Source organism: Oryzias latipes, chromosome 7 (assembly GCF_053564925.1).
Source record: "Oryzias latipes strain Hd-rR chromosome 7, Olatipes_Hd-rR_3.1".
NCBI classification, from domain to species: Eukaryota; Metazoa; Chordata; class Actinopteri; order Beloniformes; family Adrianichthyidae; genus Oryzias; species Oryzias latipes.
In genome coordinates this window covers 14,119,440-14,131,019 of record NC_136243.1, presented here as the reverse complement: position 1 = coordinate 14,131,019, position 11,580 = coordinate 14,119,440, and the positions used below count along the sequence as shown (strand labels likewise).

The 11,580-nt window shown below is 38.0% G+C and overlaps 1 protein-coding gene across 2 annotated transcripts; it reads left to right on the top strand.

The window, feature by feature from the left end:
- The first annotated feature begins 754 nt into the window (after positions 1–754).
- On the top strand, positions 755–8,085 carry LOC101172979 (uncharacterized). 2 transcript variants are annotated; one of them, XM_078950266.1, is made up of 5 exons: positions 755–909; positions 987–1,121; positions 1,192–1,402; positions 5,517–5,631; positions 7,745–8,085. In XM_078950266.1, the coding sequence occupies exons 1-4, from the start codon at positions 883–885 to the stop codon at positions 5,618–5,620; spliced, it is 477 nt and encodes a 158-aa protein (XP_078806392.1). In that variant the 5' UTR covers positions 755–882; the 3' UTR covers positions 5,621–5,631; positions 7,745–8,085. The 2 variants fall into 2 exon arrangements, with proteins under 2 accessions (XP_078806392.1, XP_004070919.1); XM_004070871.5 differs by having other exon boundaries at positions 5,465–5,631.
- Positions 8,086–11,580: the final 3,495 nt, after the last annotated feature.

The window sequence follows — 11,580 nt, the reverse complement described above, 5'->3', positions numbered from 1 at the left end:
TTTTTTGAAAGGCAGACCTTAATTCATATTAAAACTTTTGATTAATTTAAAAAAAAAGCCAAGTCTTAAGTTAACTTTTAGATTATTAATTCTAAAAACACTTAAAATTAGGCATGTTTTGCACAACGTTGTTAAAAAAATACGACAATGATGACACAATTCTCTCCTCTGATCCACTTCTTAAATTAAAGACGTCTTTGTATTGGTGAAATTATTGAAAAATACTTTTTTCTATTAAGGGGTACAATGTTAAAACAGTTCAAGAACTGTGGCGCTACAGTCAAAGAACATTACAATCCAGTTAAACATCTTTAGTAAATATGTTGGGATGGATTGCATTATAACAAACTATTATAAATAAGCACACACAGAAGTAACCTTAAAAAAAAAGAAAAGTTGTCCTTTAAAAAATCACAGCCTTTATCTGAATGACCACAATCCACAAGACACCTCATCACTTTAGTCACAAGATGCTTTCAAAGAGTCAATAAAGGTTGAGGTTTTACCTCACATCAAGTGAAAGCATTTCCCGGTTATACCACTTGGAGGTGTCGTTTATCTTCAGATATATTTTTTGAAAACAATATTGTTGGTTAGTAAAGTTATTGCATAAAGGTTAACATTTTCTGAACAGAATAGAAGTGTTTGTCTATCTAGAAAGCTCTATAATTCCCTTAGAGTCACATTTCCACATTCAATCTCACTCATTAGCATCATGTTTCAAAGAGTTACTCGCGGTATCAAAACCAAAACTAAACTGCAACGTTTCTTTGGAAGGCGTCTGCTTTTCTAGAAAAACTGCCATGTTTTATTCCCCCACCCACCTGAACCCACACACAAACACACAGACAAGACGCATCAGAGGCAGGAGAAGCTGAGAACATGCCTGAGGTGACACTGCTCATCTGCGTAAGTTCTCATCAAATTAAACATGCAATAACTGGAGTCAAATCCACATGCAATCTGAACTTTTTATTGCTTTTCAGCTCTGTCAGCTGCTGCTAGTGCGTTACGCAGCCCTGATTCCTCAGGTTGATGCAGATTGCAACGGAAATGTGACCCTGCCATGTCCTGCTGTCAACCAGGAGAACATGGACTTCCTGGCACTGGCTTGGTATAAGGTCAGTATCTCCATCATCAGACACTCGGTGCGTCTCAGTTGACTTTACTATGTTGCTCCTTAATTAACAGGAGGATTCCAATGGCAAAAGACATGGTATTATCAGGAAAAGCGACGATGGAGTGATGGCTTTCGAGAATGGTCGGACCGCCAGCTTTGGAACGATGCACTCCCTGCTGCTCAACTGGGTCAATGCGTCTGATGAGGGGACATATTTGTGTGCCATGAGCGCAAATGTCGGGGGCCAAAACAAGGATGCAAGAGTAGAACTCACAGTTCGCGGTAAGTCTCACATAAATGTATACCACAGATAAAGCTGGAAAGTACAGAGCCTTGGACATGACTTTAAAAACAATGGTTCGCTTCAATTAATCGTTTGGAGTCATGAGTTAGTACTTTGTGTGGACACATTTTTTTTGTATCTTCAATTTCTACTCTAATTGTGCCCACAAAATAGTTATTTGGGTGCACAAAATGCTAAAAAGAAGTCAGATTGAAATGCTAATTTATGTCCACTAAAGGCTAATTTGTATCCAAAAAAACAAATTTTTTCCCCACAAAATGCTAATTTATTCCCATTAACATACTTTCTGGTATATAAATTGCTTTGGAGTGTAAAAAGAAAATGCATAGTAAAGAAGAAAAAAATATATAAAACTCGCTCCGGAGTATAACTCACTTAACCAAGCCCGGCGTAATGCTGCATTCACACCAAACACGATTCATGTGTCAAGTCCGTTTCCGCTGCTTCTTTTGACGCGCGTCAAATTTATTGCTCTAAGCTTTTCCAAAAATGTGTTCATAGACTAAATGTTCCCTATGCATGTGGAGAACCTACTGTCTAAAGTTTTTAGTCTCATCACTACATGGAGGCTTTGACTTTATTTCTCATTTATGATGCACTGAAGATATGGAAGATGTTGAGAGATTTTTGTTTTGAAGAGCTCTACGTAAGTATCGATAATCACATTTCCATGTCTGGGTTCATTGTCTTTTTGCGCTTACGGCGATTGTTACCTTCTATGCTGCAGCAGCAGCATCTCAGTGACAATGTATTAAGCTGTTCTTCCATCTCCCTGTACCGCATTAGTTCAAGGAGAGAAAAAATCAAAAGAATAACAAAAATAAAAAAGACATCATAAAGTTCAGGAGGAAAACTATTAGTTTCCATGTTTGTTTTGGACAGTGCTTCTTCTGCTTCTGTCAGCAACAAATACGGAAACAAGCATCAACAGTACCCTCTATGGGTCATTAGTGGGAAACAATCGCTAAAGGGGAACCAGTTGTTTGTGGAAAAATAACGAATATGTACTCACAAAATTTCTAATTTGTGCCCAAAAATAACTAACTTGAGTCTACTAAATTCTAATTTGTGCCCAAAAAACAAATGTCTGCCCCCCCCCCCCCGAAATAATCCAATTTGTACTCACAAAATACTAATTAGTGGCCGCAAAATGCTAATAAAAATGCTAACCCCCCCCATAAACTAATTTGTGTACAGAAAATGCTAACTTGCGTCCATAAATATTAATTTGTGCCCACAAATTCTAATTTATGTCCACATAATGTTAAGCTACGTTCAAACACAATTCGATTTGCGTATCAGGGGTGACCTGTTTTGATGTTAAGTCAATGGAAACATGCAATCCGAGGTCCTGTGGCGCAATTTCGGCATCCAGCATGGCGCCTAAGTCCGACAGCAGCATGTTTTGAGCATCGCATCTCAATCTGGGCATCGCTTAAAGTCTAGGGTTAAAAAATCTGAACTTTGGAGAGGTCTATGGCGCCAACCAATCAGGGACTCAGCTTTCCTGACGTGACATGTTCAACGACTCAATCAGCAGGTCAATTACAAGTCCAATATGGAGGATCGATGCAAGCATTCTTATCCTGACCTTCCATCCATCCCTTTTCTTAACTCGGCCACGGGGTTGGCGGAAAATGTCCAGGCTATTGTTGAGCGAAGGCAGCGTACACCTGGACTGGTGTGCAGACAGTAGAGCATCTGTGGCTGCTCGGGCTACCTGAACCTTATGTTATTTTTCTTATTTTTAATGAGAAAAAAATATAAAAGGTCCTATACCCTCCCCCCCTTTCTGACTAATATGAGACACCAGGGGCCCCATTTATAAACGTTGCGTTCGCACAAAAGAAGGCGTACGCCACTCTCTACGCAATAGTTGATATTTATAAAAAGCAAACTTGACGGGAAAATGTGCGGTCCTTCACGCAAGCTCTGACCCAGGCGTACGCACAAAAACAGGTGAAATGAGAAACGGCGACACCGTCGGCAGATGGAAGAAACACGTGAAAGTGAAAATGACAATACTGCCTCTCATAAATAACATGAAGACTTCACAAAGCAAGTCTTACAATTAACAGCCTACACGAACACCCGTTTGATCGATCACCAGTGAAACAAACAAAAAAAATCAAACGAAAATTACAAAAGAAATTCAAATGAACACTTCTTTGCAGAAAGAAAAGTGAAATATGTTCTGCAATATTGGCATGTTGTGCAATTCATCCTCATAAATAATATAGTTAACAGAACGAAATAATGTACAAAACTGATATTCTCGTCAGTGTGTCCGTCTGGCGGAGCAGATATAGGTGCGGGCGTGCGGACGGACGGAAAGACGTACTAATTGTCCACTGGGGAAAGTTGTTTTCATATTAAAACATTTCTTCATAAGTTACGGAATTATGGTATTCATGCATATGCCTTTAGTTTGTTTTATTTTTGATAAAACAATGTATGGCGTATGTCTCAACCATTCAGAAAGCAACAAGAAATTACATTTGCGCTGATCAATTTCCCATTTCCATTATTCCCGACATCTGTAGCTTGTCAGATGCAATTAAATGGATGGAAATAAAATGCTCCATCACAATGCGTAATGACGCACAATGGCTGCTCTTGCGCACTTAGAAGATGTGGCAAATGGAAGAATTCGGAGTGAACGCATCTTTAGACAGCAAGAAGACTTGCTGGCAAAGGAGGAAGAGTGGCTTATGAGCCGGTTCCGACTTCCTCGAGCCGTCCTCTTGGACCTCTGCGGGCTTTTGGGCCCGGCGTTACAGAAGAGCACTTGGAGGAACCACACGTGTCACCCGGTGCATCTGGCGCTCTGGTGCCCCCACCCATGGCAGACACACTCTGGCGATGCAGCGCTAGATGTTTTTTTTTGCCTCGACTTTGATGTCCGACCAGTCCTTCTTTATTTCGGCCACGGTCCGAGGTTGTGAGGCTAAAACATTTACGGCGTCTGCCACCGTCTGCCACTCACGTGCCTTTTTGACATTAGTAATGCCCACACTGTGCCCTCCAAACAACATTTTCTCCTCTTTTCCACCTCGCCAACGATAACTTCTACTTCACATTGAGTGAAGTTACGTTTTTTTTATTTCCTCTCTGTGTTTGCCATGATTTCGCAAGCCATGAATATTAATTTGTGGGCGTTTCACGAACTATTTATGGTTAACTATGGGCGTGTCATGAAGCCGCAAAAGCTGCGCTACATTTAGAATCGGTTGTGATTTATTAAGGGAAAGATGCGTAGGATGTGCGTGCACACGGTTTTATAAATCCGAATATTTCTGTGCGTACGCACGTCCTATGTTTCATCCGTACGCCACTTCTGACGCAAATCCTACGCAAAGTTTTATAAATGAGGCCCCAGGTCTTCAAACTGGGTCACAGAGACCCAGAAACACAGAGCTGCATCATTCAGACACAGCTCCCGCAGCAGGAGTGAAGCTCACTGTAGGCTACAGGGGGAATCTCTGAATGATCTTATGAACCCAGACATGGAGAGGTGATTACGAAGCCTTTGGTAAATGGTAAATGGCGTATACTTGTATAGTGCTTTCTACCTTCCTCTGTGTGTACGTAACTTTAAATTGCGTCCACAAATTGCTAAATCAAGGCCACAAAATGCTAAAGACGGCATGCAAAATGTTATTTTGTGCCCACAAAGTATTCATTTGAGGGGACAATTTCATTAGTCTTGTCTTTTCCTGTCATGTCCTGTGTAGTATAAGATACCATTGATGATAAAATTTCAAATCTCCCAACCTCGAGACATACATTTCCACTTTTTAGTTAAATAAAAAGAAAAAAGCCTGGACCAACATCTCTCCTCAAAAGGGCAGGAAATCCAAATATCCATTTTATTTATATTTTCCATAGTGTCATAAAAAATCCACACAAAACCTTCGTAAAACAAAAGCTACAAAGTTGTGGTGTTTGTAATCACAAAGATGCAAAGTTTAGAGATGCCTTTGCTGGCTTGTTTATTTTTGTGTTTTGCAGTTATTTTAATTGTATGTGTTCTTATGCAGTGTGTAGGACTGAAGTGCAATTGACAACAGTGAACTATGTTACCTCCTCGAGAGCAAACCAGACAAGCCAGGTCTGCAATGAAGTGCACATTCCACAAACATGGAGTTTGCTGGGCTTTGGAGCAGTGGCTGCAGTCAAAATCCTTCTATCTATAATCACTATTAAGGTAAACATGGCTTCTTATTCACTTGAGCAAAAAGTATGTGGGGTTTTTAGTGAACTAATCAAAAATTAGTCCAAGAATATTTAAATATACATTGAATTAAGAAAGCACCAGTCAGAATATTTAAGTTGAAATAATGTAATTTGGCTGTCTAAATAAATGTTCTTTCTACTTTTTTAAAGTTTTTTTTGACTATTTATATAATAGAAACCTATCAAAAACAATAAAAACCTTTTAAAAAATCATTTCACATATTCACCAAAGTTAAACATTAAACATTTGGTCAGAGAAACGCGAGATGGCTGGAAAAATAGAGCAGTGTCATCAGCAAGAGAAAATCTACATTTACAGAAAGCGCTAACAACTGGAGAAGGTGAGTAATAATGAGAGGGGGCCCCAGGACAGAGCCTGAGGGCACACCTGACGTGTCAATATGTGAAGGTTTTGAGGTGGATGAAGAACTATCTGACAAATACACTGCAAAAACTGAAACTTAAGGAAGTAAACAGCCGCTTGTTTAAAAAAAATGTCTTATTTTCTGTCTTGCAAGAAAAATGATCTTATTAAGAAAGTTTCTCAATTGAAAGCTAATTTTAGTTTGAGAAAACATGTCTAAGTGACTAGAACCATTTCTTAAAATTAGAATTCTTGATAAGACCATTTTTCTTACCCTTTTGGCAGATTTTATTCATTTATTTTATTATTAGTATTATTTGCTCATTTAAAGAAAATCTGTCAATATCATAAGAAGAATTGGCTTATTTTGAAGGGGCCTGTTATGCCGCTGCAGGGGAGAGTGGGTGATGCCAATACTGTAGGAACAAAGCTGGAGGAGGATAGTGGAAGAGATGATGTCAAAAATGGTATTGAGGTAAAAAAAGATGAGAATGAAGAATAAACCAGAACTTACTGCTATAAGGGGGTCAAGGATTTTAATGAGGTCAGTTTCTGTTCTGTGGTTAGGACAAAAACTAAGCAAGAATTGCTCATAAAGGGTGTTTTTGTGTGGAAGGGATTGAATGTCAGATGCAACACAACACATGTTCCACAAAACAATAATACGATTCAATTAACTTTGTGGCAGTACGATACAGTCCAGTTCTTTTACCTTAATGGATAATCTAGATTTTTATTATTTATTTGGCATTTAACACTGTTATTGAAAATGCAGTTTAACAAATAAACCCTTTTTTTTCTTACTGGAACTTTATTTTGAACAACAACAAAATGTGACATAAGAGCTTTAAACAGACTAAACTGGCACGTTGGGTATTTTAGACCGATGTGGTTTATAAAAATGTGTCATTTTAATTTATTTAGATATTGTTTGCTGTGCCGTGAAAAAAAGGGGGTCATATATGTAGACCACACTTTTGCTGTTGTTCAGCTTCATCCAATTGTAATTGACCTAACTTGGCAGTAGCAAGCTTCTGATTTGATGTTTGTGTTTGCCTCACTTGTACATAACACAAAAACTGTCGAGAGCACAATAGGGGGGAAAAAATGGATAAAGTCGATCAAATATTGATTACTTCCCAATGAATGTTGTGCCTTTTTACTAATGTAAACTTGTTTGAATCTGTGGTTTTCAATCATTAAGTATTGATTTTTCGATACCTATCTGTATCCTTTACATCCCTAAAATATTTGTAAGCCCCCAATGCACTTCATCGCATCAAAGAACTTTTATTAGCAAAGATTTGAACAGACAAAACCCCAGCTCTGTTAAGGCTCACATAGGCTGCATCTAAGTCAGTTTCAGGTCAGTTCAAAGATGCTTCCAGCCTTTATTTTAATCTTTTCCTGTTTTATATGATAGTCTGCAACATCAGTGTGCCTGCAGCAGCCACAAACGTACAAACATGTAAAGGAGATATTTCAGACCCTTTTTAAAAAAATTAAAATGACTGTCAACATGGACTGTGTGGGCGAATGCAAACTCACAGATACAAGAGCGTGTTGCAGAAGCTAAGCTCTGAGGTATTTCCCATAAATCAGATTGTTTTAAAAACATGAAGAGGTGAAGAGATGTTCTCATATTTAAAGAGTTTTATTAAAGTTTCTCGCTCTACTCATTTTTGTCTCATTTTTTTTGTCTCTTTCAACATTGATGCAGGTGATCCGTTCCAGGTGCTTAAAACGACGACGAAGCTAGCGGTTCAAATAGCTCTTACTGGAAGCACAACGGATTTCCTGTCAATATATATATTTGTAATTGCACTTGTTAGTTTCTATTTTATGTTTTTTTGTGAAAATACACAGACCAGCCACTCATTAGCTTTGGGTTACCACAAAGAGGGTCAACAGGAACTGATGCAATAGGAGGCTGTATGTATGTGGAGTAGCAGAAACCCTCAGCAAGCTTGTGTTGTGACCTAAACAATAGTGTAATGACTGTTACAACCATTGTCAGAAATGGATATTGTTTAATTGATAAATAAAATCTTTTTTTTGTTACTCTGGTTTGTTTTATCCCCTGTTACACTTCATGTTTTAAAACTGTGAAAATCTGGTACTGACACACTGTTTTAACAACTTTGATGGGGAATCTCCTATGTGGGGGCTTAAGTGGAAAAAAAACATCTCATGATCCATTTTAGTTTCTGTGAACTTTCTCATAGTCTGCATCAAATGTTTTTGTAGTAAGATTTAAAGTTATCAGATTGTTTTTCTTATTGCTTTTGTTAATGATAAAACATAAATAAAAGTCGTCCATGGGTCCCAGTTAAAAACAACTATGATTTATGTCATGCAAAAAACCAACTTCATTTGAAATATTTTAGGCTGTGGGCTAATATAAGTTGCAGCACAGATTTGTTTTTGTTAAACATTTTCTATGAAAAACATGCATTTGAGGGGCTCCAAAAAATATTTAAATGTTTGAAAATCATCTATAAACCTTTTTTTCACAGCAGTTTATGGTGTAGTTTAGACTTCTTTTGCCACTTTTTAAATGAAAGCACAAAAATGTTTTTGGGGGAAGTTTCAAAAGTACGTAATTTCTTTGAAAAACGTAAGTCAGAACTGGGATTTTTCAACAGCATAGAGAATGTCAAAGGCCAGAGAGACAGAAAAAGCAAAGGCCCAAACTCACAGTATGGTAACATACTAGGGACAAACTACTAAATGTCAAGTGTTTAAGAAAAATAGTCAAAACCCTTTTATTTTATCTGTCATGGTTGTCGATCCAGCTTTTGAGAGACCAGAAATCAACCTACATATAAAAAAAGAAATCAGACAATTGATTAATGCTCTTCTCAGCTCTGAGACTTTATAGCTGAAAACAAATTAGGATGGTCAGATCAAAACAATGTTTTGAAAACATGAATTATTTTTATTTAATTCCTAAACTAAACTTTTAGGTTATTTTATGTAGGAATTTGTTTTCTCTTAAAGTGAAGTTAGAAGCATTTGGTTTGCTCAGTTTTCTTTACTTATTTAACTTCTGGCTTAAAAATTTCATGTTTGATTGTTCTGCTTTCTGTTCCTGCTCTTTCTAATGTTACCTAGACAACACAAGGCATGACTTTACAAAGCTGTTTCTGTTTCACTTCATAATTCCTTATTATGTTTAAAAACAAAGTGTCAGTTGTTTTCTATTTTCTATTCTTCGGAGAAGCCTTTATTCCAGTTGAATTGAGTCCTTTTTATTCTTTGCATCCTAAGTAATGTTGTGGCTAATCTTGTTTACAGGTCTAGCTGCAGATGGTTTCAACAGAAACTCCTATTTTCCATATCCTGGGAAGCTTCCCTTAATCAGAACAAAATATGCTGCTTCATCTCAAATCAATTTTCATGTGAAAGGATCAAACCCTGTTAAAACAAACAAATAATCAAATATTACATATTGTATTGATGTTTCTAAAAATTGCAGTAATGTCACATAGAGTTGTGTTATTTCCACTGCAATACATTATAAATTCAAATTCCTATGGTGAAGGTGTTTAAGGTAAATAGCAGAAAACCTCTCTAATTTAAATCGTCTTTAAAACCCACAGCTGGTTAGAAGAAACAACAGCCATAAAAATGTATTTTTAAGGAATACCTATCTGCAGTCTATTCAAAATCCACCCACTCAGTTTCACTTTCATTGTGGGTCTGTTTTCTTTGTTTGGCTGCCGTTTTATGAGCCCCACGGGTTATTTCCAATCTAATGTAAAGCCTTGTGAACGGAAAACATTAGATTATGTGTCTTCCATATTGCTAATGTCTGCATCCCTTTATCCTGATCATCAACCTTCTATACTCTGTTAAAAAGAAGTTTGAACAACAAATCTACTTAGAATGTTTCTTTGGGCTGTGAGAGGAAAGCAAAGTACCCAGAGAAAATCAAGAGAGACGTTGGGGGAAGATGCAAATTCTCACGCACAAAGACCCATGTCAAGATTTAAAGTGCAAGGCAACACTGATCTAAACAACACTGACCTCCATCAATCAGTGTTTTATATACAGTGAACTTCTGAGTTGCTTTCTGTAAGGACACAACCAAAAACTGGGTGACAGAATGTTTTTTCCATAGTCATGTTTTTCAAAGTTTTTGCATTCCACCCATTTGCCTGCAGTTTAGGAACGCGTTGAGCAAATAATCTGATAGGATTGAACAGAAAAGGATTTGTGGAGTGATTAGTTGTTGCAGGCTTCATCAACCCCATATTAGGGTTCCTGTGTTGGCATGTAGGTAGCTCTGCCCATTCCCTTTTTATCTTTTTCTTTTTTGCATTTCTGTTTAAAAGATGTTTGACTTTATTTGTTTATTTATTTATTTACATAGCATACCAGTATCTTACAACAGTAGAACAATAGTCGTCTCCCAAAACCTGTGTCATTTTCTAGGACATAGACATGAGAAATTTACTTCTGAGTTTTAAACGGGACTGTTGGTGCAAGGTAACCCCACCTCCTCTTCCCATCATCCATCTGTTTAGCAAATTTGCTGCTCAACACTTGTTCAAAACTGCATTCATAAACTAGACCCCCCAGACATGTGTGGGAGGAGCTACTGCCAAAAGTTTTTAACCTGATCGCTACATGGAGGAGTGTCTGTGTTTATCTCATTTACAATGCATGGAAGACACGGATGATGTCGAGAGAATAGGTTTGTTAATTGTAAACACATCCCAGTGTCTGGGTTCATGAAATCATTCAGAGCCTACCGTGAGGATATACTGCTGGAGCTGCGTCTGAATGATGACGGCTTTTAGCTGTTACTTCCATGTCTCGGTGACCCAGTTTGACGATTTGCTGCCCCACAGTAACCTAAGGTGGGAAAATCTGAGGATTTTTTTCTATTGTCTTGAAGCAAATGGGAAAGATATCATAAAGTACAGGATGAGAACAATCAGCCTCCCCCATACCGGTGTTGAATTCCACCTTCTGATTGCATCATTTAACACGTCAAGTCGGTCAAGTGTCAACCAATCATGAGTCCATGATTGGTTGACACGATGCATCAACCAATCATGCACCTTGACGTGCTGTGCTGCAACGTCCAAATCCTGCTGCTGGCTCGACGCGCTGCACCCGATACTCAAGTCGCACCACAGAACCTCAGATGGCATCTGTACAGTGACTTAAAAAGTGACTTAACTTTAAAGGTACATTCACACCAGCCATTTCGACTCGCGTTCAAGCAGCCACTTAAAATGAAAAGTCTAGTGCCTGATTGGTCAAAGTTCAGTATTTTTTTTTGGAGTCAACAGGTTGAGTGCAATGAACACCCGTTTTGTACATAGAACCCGAGACCGGACTTAAAAACTTGCATACCATTTACAGGCGTGTACATAGACTTTTTCATGGAAAGTGGCCACTTATTCGTGACACCGCTGGTGTGTATGTACCTTCTAACTGGACGTATTTGACGCATGACTTGTGTCGTTTTTACAATATAGTAAAGTAAACCTACTGTGCCTCAATCCAAATGACATTTTCCATGATCAATTATTCTCAATTTAA